Genomic DNA, 20,600 nt, shown 5'->3' with positions numbered 1-20,600 from the left:
GCTTTGGGCAGGCCGGCACGGTCTTTGCATCAAGGACTCGTTCACTGGACAGCGAGGGACTGGCGTGGTTCTGCGCCGGAGATGCAGATCGGCGTTGTTGTGTCGTCAAGCACCCGTTGACGGAACGCCGACCGGGGAAAGGGGGCCCTTCTGCAAAGTATACGGCGGTGTATACTGCAATTATGGTTTCTGACCATAGTATTTGTGTTGACCAACAATGTATGAGGCACATATTCTATTTTGTCATTCCATTTGCTTTGAGATTTTCAAAATGCCGATGATTAAAATGTTTGGTCACCGTACACTCGGGGTGGCGTAAGTGAGCTCTGGTAAGATAGCACAAATATCAATCTCTTGTGCATCCTACCGGCCTCGCTTACACCATCCCCGAATGTTAATATTTGTGTTGACCAACAATGTATGAGGCACTTATTCCATTTTGTCATTCCATTTGCTTTGAGATTTTCAAAATGCCGATGATTAAAATGTTTGGTCACCGTACACTTGGGGGTGGCGTAAGTGAGCCTGGTAAGATAGCACAAATATCAATCTCTTGTGCATCGGACTTGGTCTCACTTACGCCATCCCTGAATGTTAATATTTGTGTTGACCAACAATGTATGAGGCACTTATTCCATTTTGTCATTCCATTTGCTTTGAGATTTTCAAAATGCCGATGATTAAAATGTTTGGTCAAAGTACACTCGGGAGCGGCGTAAGTGAGCCTGGTAAGATAGCACAAATATCAATCTCTTGTGCATCGGACTGGTCTCACTTACACCGTCCCTGAATGTTAATATTTGTGTTGACCAACAATGTATGAGGCATTTATTCCATTTCTCTTGTGCATCGGACTTGTTGGTCTCACTTTCTTCCATTTTCATCATAGTAGGAACTGGATGAAGGACCCCGATGCAAGCGAGCCTGGTGGGTAGAGATGACGGAGCAAAGGAGGAACCGGATGACGACTACTTTGTAGGATGGAGACTACTTTGTATCTCGAAATTGTGAATTTTGTATGAATTAAAAGTTGTATGCAAAACATTTGACACTTGCCACTATATATGTATCTCGATCGGGATCTAAGTAATGTGATGATGATGTCTATGTTATATCTGTGCAATGTACATGATATTTATATTATATCTGAATGTTGCTGTATATAACCTGTATATCTGTATATTGATGTTTATAAACTGCATGTGTACAGGAGGCAGCACAAAATCGTGTATAATACAAGCAAATTCTGTGGCGCACTGCAAACCAATTCTGTGGCGCAGTCTTTTGTGTGGTGCACCTAAGAGCACATGCGCCATAGATACGTTAACTCTGTGGTGCATGGGCTGGTGCGCCACAGAAAGCTTATTTTTGTGGCGACGTTTCTGTGGCGCACCTCCCATGCGCCATAGAATCCATTTTTGGTGCGCCACTGATGAGGCTTTTCCTACTAGTGCAAGCTAATCTACGGAGGCACCCCGACAAACCCTGGACAATAGCGATAAAGTCCCCAACCCCTGTTGGATTCCAAGCGCACGACATGATTTCCCTAATCTCTGGCCACATAAACTTTGCCAATGATTACAATCCTCGAATTCCCCACATAGCGCACAGTCTTCATTCGAGTGGCCGTGACGTTTGGCCAATTGCTCCCCCGAGGCCAGTCGCCCCCTGATCAACTGCCAAAGAAAGACCTTGATCTTCGGGGGAACCCTAGTCCTCCACACCTCCTTGAAATGTGTGATCGCCGTCCCATGCGACAATTTGAGGTACAGGGAATTGGTGGAGTTGCACCCGGACTCGTCAAGCGCCCACGACATGTTGACACTTTTTCATGTATGTTTGATCAAATTTTATAAAATTTAACTCTAACTAAATGTTATATGCAACATAATTTAGAACGGAGAAAGCAACTTACACACATACACATGGTTATTAGTCGTTGATGTCTACCAATCGCAAAGGGAAGTTAAGTTACATTCCGGGCTAACTTAATTAGCACCGGAAATCTTGACTCATTTGTGGTGTCGTTTGCCCACCTTTGCTGCTGTCCAACACAGTGACACGCTAGCTCCTCTCCAAGAATTATTTTAAGCAACTATTTTCTTGTGTGTTCTCTCTGTGCATCCTAGCCTAACCATCTCTCCTTTTTGTGTAGTCTTCGTACACTGGGATTGGTCATACGTGTGTTTTGAACTAGCATTGATCTGCCATAGCCGTTTGATCGCGTTGTTTGATTTCTATACTAAGGATCGAACGGCTGGAGTGGCCTCATAAATCCATCGTGATATCCGAGGTGAGAACAGCATAGGCTTCAGGTTCCAGGGCCAGCTTAGAAGTAGCACGACAGTGGGCCGTCCACGCTGGCAGAGGGCGGGCCCACGAGACCCGAAAGTGCTTGGTACTGGTAGTCCTCGACGGGGCCCCACAGGCCCAGCTCCCGCTCCAGGTCCTCCAACCACCATTCCTTCCCGTCGTCGGCCGTGGCGGCACCCACCTCTATTCCGTCGCCGTGGCACGGCGCCGCATTCCTCCACGGGGCCTGAGCCGCTTCCACGCAGGCGCCGGCGCCACCGTCGCCGTCCATGATGTTCCAGAGCTCCGGCACGATGTCGATCTCCGGCAGATCGAGCAGCTCGACCTCGACGTCGTCCACCACGCACGGCGGGGACGCGGACGAGCAGGACGAGGTGGGCGCCGACATGGCCGGGCAGTGCGTATCGGGCACGGTGTCCAGCAGCATGTCGAAGTCGAAGCCGAAGTCCAGCGTGGGGATCTCGATCTTATCGAGCTCTGTTTCTTCCTTGCTCGTGTTGCTCTGCTCGCTCGAGCTGTTTGTTGTCGCCGTGGTCGTTGACGAGGAAGGCGACGCTGACGGCACCGGCGAGTTGATGCGAGTGGCCTTCTTCTTGCTCTTGGCCCCGCCAATCTTCTTCTGCTCGCCGGCGCTGGCCGCCACCCGCTTCTTGAGGTGGGTGTTCCAGACGTTCTTGATCTCGTTGTCCGTCCTCCCCGGCAGGCACGCCGCGATCTTTGACCACCTATACAACAATAGTTCGAATGCAATTGTTAGTTCGCTGAAAAAGAGGCAGCTGATCGAGCTTCAACCTGGGCCTTGCAATTACAACGTACTTGTTGCCGAGCGTGTTGTGCAGCTTGATGAGAGTCTCCTCCTCCTCGGCGGTGAAGTTGCCGCGCTTGAGGTCCGGGCTGAGGTAGTTGATCCACCGGAGCCGGCAGCTCTTCCCGCACCGGAGCAAGCCTGTCAAAACAATTCATGACACACAGATATCAGCCGAATTCTTCTTAAGCAAAATTGGCATGAGACAGTACAGATCGAGCCATTACGTACCTGCTTGCTTGGGCAGGGCTCGCCAGTTAGCGTGGCCGTACTTGTGAATGTAGGCGATGAGGCGCATGTCCTCCTCAGGCGTCCAGGAGCCCTTGTTCAGCCCCACCTTGGCGCAGCAGGGTGCCCGGCCTTTCCCCATGGATCTTCAAAGTCTCAACAGCTGCTTCAAAGCCTCCGTCGATCTCTGACTGACCAACAAACAGCTACCTGAGCTCGCTGTCGATGGTCTCTGGTTGTGTTGTATCGGTTGATACAGTGTCCTCGTTCTCTTGTACCGGACGTGTGCAAGCTGCAACCGGGACACATCCAGGACCGGCCGTATATATAGCACGGGCCACGCGGTAAAAGATTGAGGCTGGTAGGGACTCGCGTGCGTCGTCTCCCCTGACACCGACGCGCGCGACACCGACCGGTTGACACCAAAGCCAAAGCCATGGCGCCCTGCCCCTTTCCCCACCGCGGCGGACTCTCTAACCGATCATTTGGTAGGCTGAATGGACCTTGGCTCGGGTCAGCAATTTTCGGCCAGTTTGGTTGCCTAGACCGAGCCGCGTTCTTGCTTCTTAAAGCAGTGTCGGGCCAGGCCCTGGAGGAACGCCCGATTCGACAGTTTCCAGCGGTGCAGTCAAATCTCCACGCCCGCTGATGCAAAAGGGAATCTTCAGCGCACGGGCGGAGACGAGAATGGAGATGGCGGGAGCTGCGGCGCGCATCGGTGAAAAGCGAAAAGTGGGTGGGAAGGATTCCGTCACCTCCTGCCGCGCCCCATGGCCTATTTCTACCCCCTCCTCCACTCTCCCCCCAACTTTCGAGCTCCTCCTCCCGTCGGCAAGTAGGTAAGAGGCGCACGCATCTTCGGTCGGCGACGGTTGCAGCAGCGGCGGCGAGTAGATCTGGCCTGCTTCATCTACTTCCTGGTCCAACGCATCTTCACCTCCGGTGATAACTGTAAGCCATCCCTTATCAATGTACCTCGGTAATGTTTAGATCTAGGTTAGGAGTAGTCAGATGTTGTCTAGGGTTTGGTCTTGTAGCAGGGGTGAGTCCAAAATGTGCTCACCTGGCATGATCTTGCAAGGGTTTGTGCTATTCACCGTTGCAATGACCTACTTGTTTGATTTAGGATGATTGTTGGTCTGGTTTGTGCTATTCACCATTGCAATCAACTGCTTGTCTGATTTAGGATGTACTACGATGTGTGTAGGACTCCTTTTGTAATGACTTTAGGCAGGCGCTTGTCTGCGTTGGGGACTCTCAGATCTCTTCGCAAGTTTCCGATTCACAGCCCGCGTATGAGTCCAAGGTGGCGGTCACCCCTCTGCATGTGTCTGACCTGGTGGCTCAGGTAGCGGCAGAGGTTGCCGCTAGGTTGGCCACCACAAAGAAGAACAAGAACCATAGGGAAGCGGATAGGGCCTTGAATACCGGGCTGAAAAGGAATGCCATCATGAAATGGCTTCCATTCATTTCCAGCTTCGTGTTGGAGAAGATGTGCAGCTTGATCTAGAGCGGAGTGAGAACTAACAAAGGATTCAAGGAAATCCATCTCAATTCTGTGGCGAAGGGCCTTTTTTAGCACTATGGTGTGTCTGTCTGCTCCACTTAGGTGTACAACCACCTGAGGAAGTGGAGGCAGAGGTGGCTCACCATTAGCAGGCTCCGCGATCTAACCGGTGCTCAGTGGTACGATGACACCAAATGCATCGTCCTTGAGGGTGAGCACTACTGCGGGCACGTCGCGGTGAGCACCTCACTAACTCAGTCCTGCTCACTAACTTTTGTTATCAGCCACAAGCAGAACTAACATCATTGTCCCTTCGTATCGTAGGATCACCCAAAGGACGTGGAGTTCCTGAATGTGCCCATCGCCAACTACGACGAGATGCATACCATTTTCTCCTTCAGTCTCGCCACCGGCAAGTACGCCATGGGATCCAGTGAGTCCCTGGGCTCGGCTGCAGCAAATCCTGCATCTAAGGATGCTGAAACCCAGAAGTCCGACACGGTCAACCTCGATGGGGCACCTAAGAAGGCTACCGACACGCCTGAGAAGGTGAGTGCCAGCAAGAGGAAGAGAGGCGCCTTCGCCGACGACGAGCTGGTGGCCTTCACCAACATGACTGTTGCTGTGAACGACGTGGCACAGGCCATCAGGGACAACAAGCCCACGGACATGCACCCTGACCTGTACAATGCGGTCATGGACATGCTTGGCTTCGCCGAGGATGATCTAATGGCCGGCCTCAGCCACCTCGTCGACCAGAAGGCCCAGGGTTCCAGCTTTGACGGCATGATCGAGCCACACCGCATCCTCTGGCTGAGGAACTACCTTGGCAACTACCATTCAAAGGTGTAGTGGTGCCCTCGAGACGGTGGTTCAGTTATGTATGCATGGAGCTGGTTATGATGATGATGATGATGCAAATTCTGGAAGTAGCTAGGGATGAAAAACATTTGATGGCCCCCTTTTGTAAGTATGATGAGGTGGTACATACTAACCCCTCAGGTGATGGTGAACTTTGCGGTGTTAGGATGACACCCACTTTTGTTGTGGTGGTAGGATGACACCATGGTAGTGTAGGATGAACTTCTGATTGACTTTTTGAATGATCATGCATGCCCCTATTAGTTAATCAGTTGTTGTCAACACTTGTGTTGTTCTATTGCTCTTTTCTGAATTGCTCTTCATGGTTATGATCGATAACTTCTTATGTCATGCTAGTGATATGTGGTGTTTCGCAGGTTCGAGGAATCTACATCTCATGGAGAGTCCGTCAAGATCAGGTCAATGGCTACTCCAACAACAGCTACCGAGGATATGTAACATTGGAGGAGGCACAACAAGAGTACCTCACCTTTCTGGAAGAGGAGCTTCTGGACGATCAGGCCATCGATGAGGCAGTGCCATTAGCACAGCTGCCGCCGGAGGAAGTACATGCTCTATAAGGAGCACTGCCGGAGGTACATCCCAGCCGGGTCAAAGATTACATAATCGCCTTCCTCATCGTGCTGATCGCGAGGATCGTGTTCTTCTGAGTGGTCTCTGATCGTATGTAATATGCCATGGAATGGTAATCTGACCCTATTTGAATTGTGGTAAGGATATGGAGTTGTGATTTGAGCAACCAAACAACTGATTCATGTTTTCCTGCATGCAAGATGTGCTGGAAATGGGCAACCAAACGATGGGGTCTGGGTTCCTTCTCCAGCGTGCAAAAGGCCGCATAGGCTACCAAACGACCCGACTATCATGGCCCATGGTGTGTTCGCGACGCGCAAGTGAGCCCATCTCGCTGGCGCAAGCATGCAGGAAATCGGTGCAGGCAACCAAACGTGCCCTAAAATTTAGAGGAGCAAATGACCGAGCAAAATAGAGGAGCAAAATTTTCTCCTTTAAACTGTGGCCGCCGGATACGATGCTCTAAAATTACTTAATTATTTGCACAAATTTCATAGGATTTAAACAAACTTAGTTCATAGAAATAAACTAAACATGAGTGAAATTTAAACTAACAAACTAAAACAAGAGCTTCCTCCTCATCCGTCTTTGTTGCCGCATCCTCCTCCTCTTGCTACTCCGTTGTCCTTGCCGCCTAGTCTTCGAAAGCGGAGCAGTTGAGCTCGCCGCACACGCTATCGTGGAGCCTGACATTCTCGATGTCATGCCTCCATGCCCCCTACGCCTCGACTGGAAGGTGCCTAGATAGATCCGTCGGCCGGGCGATCCGGTCGGTTGATCTCGGCCACCCAGGTTCCCCACTTGCGCTACTAGGTGTTGTGGTAGCGACAATGCGGTGTCGGCGGGAGGTCGGCGGGGGTGTCAGTTCGTCGATGCTGTGATGGGCGATTGTGGATGGCGCTACGGATGGGCAGAGGGGAGCGGCGGTGGGAAGATCTGACCATGGGGATTGTTTTGGCGGTGGTGGGGATTGGTTTGGTGGCAGCTGGAGGTGGTACAGTGGGCGGTGCAGATTTGCTCCTCGAGTCGACCACCTAGCAAATGTAGGGTGATAGGGAATATTTGCTCCTCGGTCGGCTATATATGCACCGCTAACCGATTTAGGGTTTCGGCTAGTGTGGCTCTTTTGGTTAGCGGCGCGAATTTGCTCCTTTATAGAGTTTTAGGGGATCAGTTAGAGATGCCCTAAGGGGATTTCTAAAGCCACGACCCAAACCAACGGAGGAAGCTGATACGTCCAAAACGTATCTACTTTCCCGAACACTTTTGCTATTGTTTTGCCTCTAATTTGTGTATTTTGGATGCAACTAACACGGACTAACGCTGTTTTCAGCGGAACTGTTACAGTGTCTCGTTTTTGTGCGAAATCCAACTTTCGGGAAAAACCTCGGAATTTTGACGGAAGGCCCTATTTTCCCGGAATGCGACGGAGCCAGAAGGACAAATCAAGTGGAGGCCCGAGGGCCCCACACCATAAGGCGGCGCGGCCTAGGGGGGGCCCGCGCGGCCCTATGGTGTGGCCCCCTCGGCCAGCCTCCGACGCCCTCCTTCGGACTACTTATTGGCCTCGACCTAAAAACGCACGGGGAGAAGTCAAAGTCGCGAGAAACCCTCCAGAACGCCGCCACATCGCGAAACTCCGTCTCGGGAGCCAGAAGTCTCAGTTCTGGCACTCCACCGGGACGGGGAATTGGAGGAGATCATCGCCATCATCACCGCCAACGCCTCTCCATCGACCAGCCATGTTTCCCCCATCCATGTGTGAGTAATTCCCCCGCTGTAGGCTGAAGGGGATGGTAGGGATTGGATGAGATTGGTCATGTAATAGCATAAGATTGTTAGGGCATAGTGCCTAGTGTCCGTAATTGGTACTTTGATGATATTGTTGCAACTTGTTATGCTTAATGCTTGTCACTAGGGCCCGAGTGCCATGATCTCAGATCTGAACATGTTATTGTTTCATCATGATATTCATTGTTTATGGTCTTACCCGCAAGTTGTATACACATGTCGCTGTCCGGAACCAATGGCCCCGAAGTGACGAAATTGGGACAACCGGAGGGGATGGTAGTGACGTGAGGATCACATGTGTTCACGGAGTGTTAATGCTTTGCTCCGGTACTCTATTAAAAGGAGTACCTTAATATCCAGATAGTTTCCCTTGAGGCCCGGCTGCCACCGGCTGGTAGGACAAAAGATGTTGTGCAAGTTTCTCATTGCGAGCACGTACGACTATAATTGGAACACATGCCTATTGATTGCTTAGTACTTGGATACCGTTTTATTATTATCTGCAAATACCCTGCTATGATTGTTACATGAGTTTCTCTCATCCATGCAACGCCCGTCATCCGTCCCCGTGCCTACAGTATTTTAATCCTGCTGTTTACTAAAATCACTACTGCTGTTTCCGTTACTCTGCTGCTGTTATTTCACTACTGCTACTACTATAAAACTGTTACTACTGATAAACTCTTGCGAGCAAGTCTGTTTCCAGGTGCAGCTGAATTGACAACTCCGCTGTTAAGGCTTTCAAGTATTCTTTGTCTCCCCTTGTGTCGAATCAATAAATTGGGTTTTACTTCCCTCGAAGACTGTTGCGATCCCCTATACTTGTGGGTCATCAGAAGCCTGTTTCAGGACGCACGAATATTAGGACATCAAAAACATGGCTAACGGGCATGGGCGAGCCCAGGACTATATCAATGGGGTATTCAAAATAAAATAAAAACAAACAAAAGTGGAAAAATTAGTGAGGAAACCAAGGATAGAACTCAAGAAATTCTTTTGCATGTAATCTTCTTCTAGCCAGCGGAGCAACTACACGATTGTATCAGTACTTGGAGATTGCACTTTATACAATGTAAACAAAAGATTGATAGCTGTATCATACAATTTGAAAATTTTGGCAATTTTTGGGATATTCCCCCTAAATACCATGAATACAAGTAGGCCCGCCCATAATAACGAGGCAATACAAATAGATGCAGGGCAACAACGCTATGCAAACTGTCCTTAATTTGGGCTAGAACTACAGTCACGCGGATAGAACAACGACTAGTCGTGTGTTCTCCCGCTTCCACCCGACACATGTGCCAATAACCTACACCACCTCGTCTCTTGTGTGCTGGCCTCTTTAGTACATGCTGACCCCTGCATCCCCATCTCCACTTCTTGTCCCCATTTCCGTCCACCACTTTGACCGGTCCCTACCTACATACTAGCTTCGTCATTGCTAACAATGAGGAAGGGATGGCAGTGAAAGAAGGGCCAGCATGAATAGACGGTCGGCTCGTCTTCCGGCCACCAAGGTGAGCACGGAGGTGGCCCGCATGTACTGGCAGGCCAAGGAGCCACTGCCATGGCCCAATATTCACCTTTTGGGCGGGTGTCATCTAAAATCGGGCCAGGATCCCAGTGTCGCCTATTCCATCCTTGGGGTCGGTACGCCGCCATGAGATCCTCCCGTTGTCAAGCTCTCCTCCATCCAGATCTACATGATAACCCCTTGTTTGGTTCCAACTTGCCCATGTGGGATAGGTGTCTGGAATTAGATAGCTAGGGTTTAGTATAACTTGCTTATTTATTATAGGTCTCTTTATTTTCTTTTAACCTTTTTGGCCTCCTATGTATAATTCTTTTACTTAAATTTAAATCAAAGAAAAAAAAGCGTCCCCGCTAGATGCATGTGCGGACAAGAGGAGGAAAACTGACCCGTTTGTGTCCTCGCGGACCAAATTGAACTTTTTTTTTACTCATTTTGCTGGAGGTGGCTCCCTCTCTACCTTCATGACTCAGGACTGACAACCCTGGCGCGCCTACAACATCTGAGTCAGGGGTGTAAATGGATAGGACAATTTACACATCAAATCCGGCATTGAATCTGTTTTATGATATCCATATCCAATTTTAGATGACCTGATAGATAAGCATATCCGATTTCGAAATGGTGACCCGGATACAGTGTAGGATATAGTAAAGCAAATATCTTGCGGACATGGATTATCCGAAGTTTGATTAGGATTATTCGAATGTTTCTGACTGGATAATCCGATTTTTAGCCAAATGTTAAGTCCATCCAATATGACAAAGTTGGTGGTTACAAAATTAATTTGGCGAGCATGTCTATCTCTAAGTTTAAACACCGACATGCTGATGGTTTACATAATCAATTTAAACTAATACCATCTCGTGAATTCTTATGTTTTAGCCTATATTGTGTCTTAATTTTCTCAATAAATTGATTCCTAAGGTTAAATCCCGCTTAGGTTTTGCTAGATATATAGTTATTTTCCTATGATAATATTTTTCCAATTTTTTGTTGTTCCATTCCAAATCTATTTTCATTTCGAATCCTCTGTCCGATATATCCACGTTCGAATCAGCTACCGGTCATTATTTGTTCCAATCCAAATCCGAGAAAAATATACGGACCCGATCCGCTCTGCTTACGACCGTAAGCTGAGTTATGTCTGCCTTTAGGATCTACTCTGGACCATCCAGTTATCCCCTAGCATTCCAGACGTCATCCATCATCTGGACCATCTCGCCGCCCAATGGCTGCTACTCAACCAGCTCCATCTAGAAGGCTCAATTCCTAACCACTTTGCCCTACTCCTTCGGTAGTCTCGTCTAGAAAACTTGGGCTCCCTCGAAATGTCGCTTCTTCGCCTGGCTCGCTGTTCAAAACCGTCTATGGACTGTGGACCATCTTGCCAAACGGGTCCGACCGCACCAGCCTTCTTGTCAACTCTATAGATGCACCCCCAAGACGGCGCGTCATATATCCTTTTCGAATGTCGTTTCTCCAGAAGGATATGGGCTGCTGCAATATCGTGGTTATCTTGTCCGGATATTCTCCGTTGCCTTGGGTCGGGAAGACAAAAAGTGTTGGAATACTGGGCACTCCATCGCCAAGACTCCTTCTTCTCCCAAAGGGTTGCGGTGCGCCATCATGCTTATCGCGTGCGAGATTTGGAAGGAAAAAAATGAGCGAGTTTTCAATAATAAATCCCCTTTGCCTTCGGTCATCATGCACAAAATTAGAGAAGAAGGAAGAGATTGGATTCTTGCGAGAGCTAAAAATCTTGTGGAGCTCGCTGGCTGACTTTTTTTTCTTTAGTTTTGGGATTCTTCCATCCCCTTTCTTTTGTTTTGTTGTTGGTGTCAGTTGGACCTATGTTTGCTCATCCTATATCAATAAAAATCATAAGCTGAGTGAATTCCGATTACCCAACAAGAAGGATTGAAGGTGGCAACTGGAGTTGCGTGTACCGAGTTAAATAATTACCCTAATCTTTTGATTTCATCGGCTGTCAAGGCGGCCACGGGGCCATACCGACGTTGCACCGGCCGGTGGCAGCGATCTGGGCTTGGGGATCTTTCGTGTCCGGCTGGGTCAGATAGCGTGGTTTCCCCAAGGATTGGACGTGTGTCCTTACTTGGCGCTGCCGATCCCTGTCACGGCCACACGGCCGCATCGGACAGATGCCGTGGATTTGTGTTCCGGCATTCTGGTCATGGCAAAAACACTCACACAAAGAAGTAGGTTAAACGGGACAGCGATGGCCAGCTAGTAACATCTCTGCTTTTGTGTGTGATTCGTCCAAATCAACTTAAATGGTGGGGAACAGTGTCCAAATAAAGCGCCTTGCTTTGAACCAAATTTATTGGTAAGATCGTAATTGTCCCCACCGCTTGGAAGATATGATACTAGTTTATGATACAACACTACAATGCATAGTATCATGAATTAGTATCATAGTTTCATCATATTTAATGTTTTATAGAATCTCAATGCAAATATGTGTACATGATGTGTTTGTCACTAAAATTTCTAGTTCTACGTGCTATGATACGGTATCTATCTATGATACTTCTCTCACCTCTCTCTTCATTAGTTAATGTGCCACATCAGATTTTTGCCTACATGGCATGTATAATATTACTTAGACTGCTCATAGTGGGAGTAAGTTAGGTAGTAACATCACACATTTCAATATGTTTTTGGTGACATGACATAGCAATAAATGAAGAAAAAGAGGGACGTGGTAACTAGCTATGTTACCATAACATCACACACCCCAAGATAAAATGAGTCTACAAACTAATAAATGAGACTTTGCATGATACCATCTCTAAGTTACTTTCCACTATGAAGGTAGTAACATGGACTAGTAACTTATGTATGATACCACCTTATGTTACTCCCCACTATGAGCAGCCTTATGATATTTATTGTGGCTAGTCTAATACTCTAATTCACTTGCTAATTTTATTACCCCCTTCCAGTTATACTAAATTACCAACATTTATTATAGATTGAAGAAAACTTATTATAGAATCGGAGGAAATATTTATCATAACCAGGGGAAACATCACGATTATAGGAAGTTGACAACAGCTTATAACAAACTGGGTTTAAACCCTCATATTTCGTTTTCCTTTTTGTTCTGTCCACAGGTTGGATTGTATTGTTTCTGTACTCTGCTTAAGAAGAAAACCCAGCAATTTGCTACATCATTAATTTTTTTTTGCATACACATAGAAACTGCAAGAGATTTCTACAATTGATCTATACTACGCATCATTTAATTAATTACCCGCAGCATTTTGACCAACATAATCACAATACTGACCCCTTCGCAAATAGGAGGGCTCATTTGCTATCGATATTTTCCCTCATATGCTTTTCTAGAGGAACTAGCATAAGCACTATGTTTTAACAAACGATATTACTCGTTACTAGTACAGAAAATGGTAGAATAAGGAGGAGGAACGAAAATGGATACTCTGATAGGTCACTGGTGGAAAAAGGGCCTTTGGTCGCGGTTCGCAACTGCCATTAGTCGCGGTTGCGCAACCGCGACCAAAGTAGCGCGACTAAAGGCCCCCCTTTAGTCGCAGTTCCTTACGAACCGCGACTAAAGGCCCGTCCACGTGGGCGCCAGGCGACCGTCGGGAAGGAGGACCTTTAGTCGCGGTTCTTCTGGCCGACCGCGACTAAAGGCCGCCGCAGGTTTAGGGTTTTAGGCCCCCCCCTAAACCTGCCCCTCCCTAAACCTGTTTTCTGTTTAATTTGTATTGTTTTATTTCTTTTGTGCTTTATTTGTAATTTTGAAGGAGTTTCACATATTCTACGGTACTACATACATGCATGCATATGAATGTACAATTTCAAACAAATTTGAAATTATAACCAAAAAGAATTCAAGAGGAATATACAATATATATTCAATATCATCGGATGACCATATACAAGTTTGAACAAGTTTCCATACATAATTTAATGCATGTATAGTTCTACGTCCTCTACGTAGTGTTGTCCTGTAGGATCGATGACTTCCCTCGCGAACCATCCAGCTAGTTCCTCCTGAAGTGGTCGGAAGCGAGCTTCTGGACTAAGCGTCTTCCGGAGGTTATTCCTCTTGATGTTGATCTCATCCGACTGGTCCCGCTCATTGGTGTATCTCCGGATCCTCTCACAAACATAGTATCCACATAGATTGGTCCCCGGTGGCTGAATATCCCCAGTCGTCCGCACTGCCCTTTTAAAATGTAGCTCTTTTTTTGAATTCACCGACCTTTTCATCTACGAACCGTCTCCAAACCCTACGAGGCAAAGAAAATTAAATGAACAAGAGAGTTATTAATTAGTTACTTGATAATAGGAAATGATGAACGAAATAGGCCGATCGATATAGAGCGCAAATGAATGAAAAATTTTACTTTTGCATCATTTTTCTCATGTCGGCCCAAAGCGCCGCATCCATATTCAGAGAGTCGTGGACGAGAACTGTGGAGGTGTGAAATTGAATTACCATCAGAATCCAGTGGAACCTGCGGACACGATACATGCACGATCATGCATATATAACTCATCGATTAGCCACATACCATGCATGGAGTAAACAAAAGAGAATGTGCTCAAGACGAAACACTCACCCAAAATGGTAAGGAAATAGAATATCACTTTTGAGTTCCTGTTTTCTAAGAAACCGCCACAGGTCTTCCTCCACGTCGGCGGGGTGGTGTTCTAACACATATGAATTAACGATGTGTGGGTCAATGAACCCAACATCATGGATGTTCCTTATTTGCATTTCCCGCTTCTTCATTCTGCATAATAGCGTACACAACAAGATAGTTAGGACAATATATAGTGCAGGCAATGAACGAGATGGGGTAGAAATTAATAAATCACTTACAGAACGTAGCAACTGAAGATAGATTTGTCGAGGTCGCGCAGATTGAACAGCTGGAACAATTCACTCCGATGAACCGCGATATAGTAATGTTTGAAGTGATGCTCAGCTCTAACTTCCGCATAAATATAGTCTTTGGCGTTTTTAAGTTTTATGTAACTCTTGTACCAATTTAGCGAGACCTTTCATTTGTCGAGGTAGATCCTCTTCCTGCGCAGGCTCGACGAGAGGGCCATTCTTCACATATGTAAATACTACGTCCTTCATTGGCGCCTCATCAAGGCCTAACGAGTGCACGAAGAGTGATACCTAAGTCGGCCGCTTGTTCTCCGGCACTCGTTACGGTCAATCCATGTGCTGCCGCAGCTGCTATGATATCGGGGGCATCCGGACCGGCGGCTTGCACTATGAGCGGGGCGATCGATTGTTTACTTTGTTCCCCGAGCTGGGCAACTTCTTTCCCCCTTTCTAATTTTTTCTCGGCCTCCTCCAAGGCTTTCTTCTCCTGCTTCTCCGCCAGCTCTTGGTTCCTCTTGAACGCGAGTGCTTGCCTACGAAGTTCACGTGCATAGTCGTCAGGCAGATTCTTTGTGGCTTGGGACGGTGTGTTCAAAAATGACTTAGCCCACTTCTTTTGCTCATCAGAAAATACTGGCTTGGGCTCGCCCTCTATTTTCTTTTTGCAGCTCGCCTTCCATTTCTCTAAATCAGCAGCCGCGCCCGCCTCGACTTCCTCGGCACTACTTTCCCAAGGCCTCGTGGGGAGAGGCTTCAGTGATACCTCCGGTACCTTTGTTTTCTTAGGTACGTAAGGGTCCGGGTTAATAATCCAGGACTGCTGCTTCGCTTCTTCGCCGGAGGTGGATTGGGGGCGGCGTGCGCTACCCGCCGGGGCGGACTAGGGGCGGCGGCTGCTTGCCCGCCGGAGGTGAATTGGGGGCGGCGTCGGCCCTCGTGAAGGAGGTGTAGGTGAAGCACCACCACCACCACCGCCACCGCCTCCACCACCACCACCGTAGGGGGTGGACTTGTTGGCGCCTCGCCCGGAAACTTGATAAACTTCTTCCGCCATAGAATGAGCTGGCGCTTGACATCTCCAAGTCTTGTCGCCCCTTCGGGTGTAGCAATGTCAATGTCCAGGTCCTCAAACCCTTGGACTATGTCCTCCACCGTGACACGAGCATAGCCATCTTGAATGGGGTTGTTGTGGTGGAGTGCTCCAGGTGGTAAAGCACTGCCGATGGCTACCTTCATGGACATGTTCCCGATAGGATAATACGGATGACATGCTTTCATCTCCTTTATATCGTCCACGGGGTAGCGAGGAGGCTCCGGTGCAGTAATTTCGACCACCAGAGGCTCCGGTGCAGTAATTTCGATCGTCGGTGCACCACCCGATGGGGCCTCCGTGGAAGCCACGCTGCTTCTCCGCGGCTGGCTTCCGAGATCCAATGGATGATCTTCATGCTGCGCCCGAGCTGCATCTCTTTCGGCTACTAGTACACTCACGGTTTTCTTCATGACATCCATTTCCGATGCCAACCGTGCCACAACATCTGCTTCCCGATCCATCTTTCTCTTACGGCTTCTGTAACCGTACGGGTCATCGTTCGGGGAACCCTATTTTCCACGGAATGTGCCCCATGCCTCGTACACGTCCTCCGTGTTCGGGATTCCCGAGGGATTTTGTCGGGCGTCGTTCTCTCCGTTGAACTTGATCCTCCCTCTTGAGCATCCCTCATTGCCTCAATAAGCTTTTGGGTGGGTGTAATTATTTTGCCCTGGTAAACACACTCTCCTGTCTCCGGGTTCAGCGATCCCCCATGCCCGTACCACCAGCTTTTGGCCCTTGGGTCCCATCCCTCCGTACCTGGACGGATTCCTCGCGCCCTCAGCTCATTCTCCATCTTCTCCCACCTAGGCTGCCAAAAGCGATACCCTCCTGGCCCCATTTTATGATTGTACTCCTTCTTGGCCGCATTATCCTTATTTTTTCGATATTTCAAGGAACTGCTCCGATTTCTTTTGCTTCACAAATTTTGGCCAATCATGTTGCAGTTTCTCATATTGTCCTTTGAAATCCGGAGTCTTGCCCGGCTTGACAAAGTCATGGGCTAGATTTTGCTTGTATTTCCGGAATGCGTTGGCCATCCTAGAAAGAGCGAACTGTTTGACTAGCTTGCACCTCTCCTTGTTTTCCGCAATCTTGTTACCCTCCTCATCGTATTTGCGGTATTCCGGAGGTAGAACGAAATGTTCCATAAGCTTTTTGAAGCAATCTTTTTTTGTTCTCTTATCGACAAAAGTGAAACCAACACGTGCCTTCTTTGGCTCATTCCACTCCTGGACGGTGATCGAGACGTTGTCTCTAACAACGGCTCCGCATTGGCTGACAAACTTGGTGGCGTTCTTGCTGGGCTCCAGCGGCCTGCCGGTTGCTTCCTCGACAACATCGATGGTGCATGTTTCTCCTGCTTTCATCGTCTTGGTTGCGCCACGCTTTGACGACGACGTACTCGATTGTTTCGACGATCCGGCCGAGGGCTAAAATAAGAAAGAGAGGCGCGCGCGTTAGTACACACATATTTATTCAAATCAGTGAGTTTGTATCACCAGAGGCTCAATGTATATATATAACCTCGGCGCCGGAGGTGGTTGCTACTTCCAACTGAAGATCGTCGTTTATCGACGTTCCTTCGGTACCATCTTGCTGACCATGCCCTTCATCTTCACCCTCAAAGTTCAGATAAGAAGAGATATCATCTTCTTCTTGTCCGGTCGGCACATATAGAACATCGCCTTTTTGTAGGATAACGTAGCATAGAAAACAAAAATTTTCCTACCGCGAACACGCAATCCAAGCCAAGATGCAATCTAGAAGACGGTAGCAACGAGGGGGTATCGAGTCTCACCCTTGAAGAGATTCCAAAGCCTACAAGATGAGGCTCTTGTTGCTGCGGTAGACGTTCACTTGCCGCTTGCAAAAGCGCGTAGAAGATCTTGATCACGATCGGTTCCGGCGCCACGAACGGGCAGCACCTCCGTACTCGGTCACACGTTCGGTTGTTGATGAAGACGACGTCCACCTCCCCGTTCCGGCGGGCAGCGGAAGTAGTAGCTCCTCTTGAATCCGACAGCACGACGGCGTGGTGTCGGTGGTGGTGAAGAAGTCCGGCGGAGCTTCGCTAAGCGTGCGGGAAGTGGAGGAGCGGGGCGGCTAGGGTTTGGGGAGAGGGGGGCGCCGGCCACTATAGGGGTGCGGCCACCTTGGTGGTGTTTAAGGTAGCCGGCCCCCTCCCCCTTGTCCCTCATTATATAGGTGGAACCCCAAGAGGTGGTGTCCAAGTCTTCGAATAAGACCCGAACCAAATCCTTCCATAGGAGGGGCAATCCTAGCCCAACTAGGACTCCCACCCAAAGGTGGGATTCCCACCTCCCATGTGGGGGGTGGCCGGCCCCTAAGGGGAGTCCACTTGGGACTCCTCCCCCACTAGGGTTGGCCGGCCATGGGGGGTGGAGTCCCTTGTGGACTCCACCTTCCTTGGTGGTTTCTTCCGGACTTTTCTAGAACCTTCTAGAACCTTCCATAGAACCTTCCGCGACATTTTATTCACATAAAATGACATCCTATATATGAATCTTATTCTCCGGACCATTCCGGGACTCCTCGTGATGTCCGGGATCACATCCGGGACTCCGAACAAATATTCCAACTTCATTCCATATTCAAGAACTACCATTTCAACATCCAACTTTAAGTGTGTCACCCTACGGTTCGAGAACTATGTGGACATGGTTGAGTACTCACTCCGACCAATAACCAATAGCGGGATCCGGAGATCCATAATGGCTCCCACATATTCAACGATGACTTTAGTGATCGAATGAACCATTCACATACATTACCAATTCCCTTTGTCTCGCGATATTTTACTTGTCCGAGGTTTGATCTTCGGTATCACTCTATACCTTGTTCAACCTCGTCTCCCGACAAGTACTCTTTACTCGTACCGTGGTATGTGGTCTCTTATGAACTCATTCATATGCTTGCAAGACATTAGACGACATTCCACCGAGAGGGCCCGGAGTATATCTATCCGTCATCGGGATGGACAAATCCCATCGTTGATCCATATGCCTCAACTCATACTTTCCGGATACTTAATCCCACCTTTATAGCCACCCATTTACGCAGTGGTGTTTGGTGTAATCAAAGTACCTTTCCGGTATAAGTGATTTATATGATCTCATGGTCATAAGGATTAGGTAACTATGTATCGAAAGCTTATAGCAAATAACTTAATGACGAGATCTTATGCTACGCTTAATTGGGTGTGTCCATTACATCATTCATACAATGATGTAACCTTGTTATTAATAACATCCAATGTTCATGATTATGAAACTAATCATCCATTAATCAACAAGCTAGTTTAAGAGGCATACTAGGGACTTCTTGTTTGTCTACATATCACACATGTACTAATGTTTCGGTTAATACAATTATAGCATGACATATAAACATTTATCATAAACATAGAGATATAAATAATAACCACTTTTATTATTGCCTCTAGGGCATATCTCCTTCAGTCTCCCACTTGCACTAGAGTCAATAATCTAGATTACATTGTAATATACCTAACACCCATGGCATTCCGGTGTTGGTCATGCTTTGCCCTAGGGAGAGCTTTAGTCAACGGATCTGCTACATTCGGATCAGTGTGTACTTTGCAAATCTTTACTTCTCCATCTTCGATGTACTCGCGAATCGAGTGGTAACGCAGCTTGATATGCTTCAGCCTCTTGTGTGACCTTGGCTCTTGTGCATTGGCGATGGCACCCATGTTATCACGGTAAATGATTAATGGGTCCAATGCACTAGGAACCACACCGAGCTCTACAATGAACCTCTTCATCCATACCGCTTCGATGAAGCCTGCGAAGCCGCTATGTACTCGATTCCGTTGAAGACTTCGCCACCGTGCACTTGCTTCGAGCTTGCCCAGCTTACTGCAGACACCATTCAATATAAACACGTACCCGGATTGTGACTTAGAGTCATCGGGATCGAGTGTTCCAACTTGCATCGGTGTAACCATTTACAACGAGCTCTTGGTCACCTCCATAACAAAGAAACATATCCTTAGTTCTTTTCAAGTACTTCGGGATATTCTTGACCGCTGTCCGAGTGTTCCATTCCTGGATCACTTTGATATCCGCTAGTCAAACTAACGGCATGTGCTATATCCGGTCTAGTACATAGCATGGCATACATGATAGATCCTACTCGCCGAGGCATAGGGGATATTACTCATCCTTTCTCTTTCATCTGTCGTAGCCGGTCCTTGAGTCTTACTCAAGACCTTGCCCGGTAACATAGGTAAGAATCCTTTCTTACTTTCGTCCATTCTAAATTTCTTTAGAATCTTGTCCGGATATGTACTCTGCGATAGCCCTATTAGGCGTCTTGATCTATCTCTATAAATCTTGATGCCTAATATATACGATGCTTCACCAAGGTCTTTCATTGAAAAACTATTATTCAAATAACCTTTTACATCTGCTTAATAGTTCTATATCATTCCCAATTAATAATATGTCATCTACATATAATATCGGGAATGCTACGGAGCTCCCACTCACTTTCTTGTAAATACGAGGCCTCTCCATGACACTTGTATAAAACCAAAGTCTTTGATCACCTTATCAAAGCGTCGGTTCCAACTTCTTGATGCTTGCTTCAGTCCATAGATTGAACGCTGAAGTTTGCATACTTTGTCGGCATTTTTAGGATCGACAAAACCTTTGGGTTGTACCATATACAACTCTTCCTCAATATCTCCATTAAGGAACGCCGTTTTGACATCCATCCGCCAAATCTCATAATCGAAAAATGCAGCTATTGCTAACAAAATCCTCACAGATTTTAGCTTCGCTACGAGTGAGAAAGTCTCATCGTAGTCAACTCCTTGAATTTGTCGGAAACCCTTTGCGACAAGTCGAGCTTTATAGACGAGTAATATTACCATCGGCATCTGTTTTTCTCTTGAAGATCCATTTATTCTCGACGAGCCTTTCGGCTATC

General features: G+C 47.7%; 1 protein-coding gene across 1 annotated transcript; it reads right to left on the bottom strand.

The window, feature by feature from the left end:
* Positions 1-2,329: 2,329 nt before the first annotated feature.
* Positions 2,330-3,604, bottom strand: LOC124679287 (myb-related protein Zm1-like). The gene is made up of 3 exons (XM_047215075.1): positions 3,350-3,604; positions 3,130-3,259; positions 2,330-3,038 (listed from the first exon to the last, which is right to left on the bottom strand). The coding sequence occupies exons 1-3, from the start codon at positions 3,486-3,488 to the stop codon at positions 2,330-2,332; spliced, it is 978 nt and encodes a 325-aa protein (XP_047071031.1). The 5' UTR covers positions 3,489-3,604.
* Between the last annotated feature and the right edge of the window lie 16,996 nt (positions 3,605-20,600).

The sequence above is a fragment of the Lolium rigidum genome, chromosome 7 (genome assembly GCF_022539505.1).
Source record: "Lolium rigidum isolate FL_2022 chromosome 7, APGP_CSIRO_Lrig_0.1, whole genome shotgun sequence".
NCBI lineage: Eukaryota > Viridiplantae > Streptophyta > Magnoliopsida > Poales > Poaceae > Lolium > Lolium rigidum.
This window is presented reverse-complemented; position numbering and strand designations above follow the sequence as displayed.

Coding starts and splice junctions, on each gene's coding strand:
- LOC124679287 (XM_047215075.1), bottom strand. CDS start 3,488: ATGGGGAAAGGCCGGGCACCCTGCTGCGCCAAGGTGGGGCTGAACAAG. Junction 3,260..3,349: donor AGCCCTGCCCAAGCAAGCAG/GTACGTAATGGC, acceptor TTGTTTTGACAG/GCTTGCTCCGGTGCGGGAAG. Junction 3,039..3,129: donor CACAACACGCTCGGCAACAA/GTACGTTGTAAT, acceptor ATTGTTGTATAG/GTGGTCAAAGATCGCGGCGT.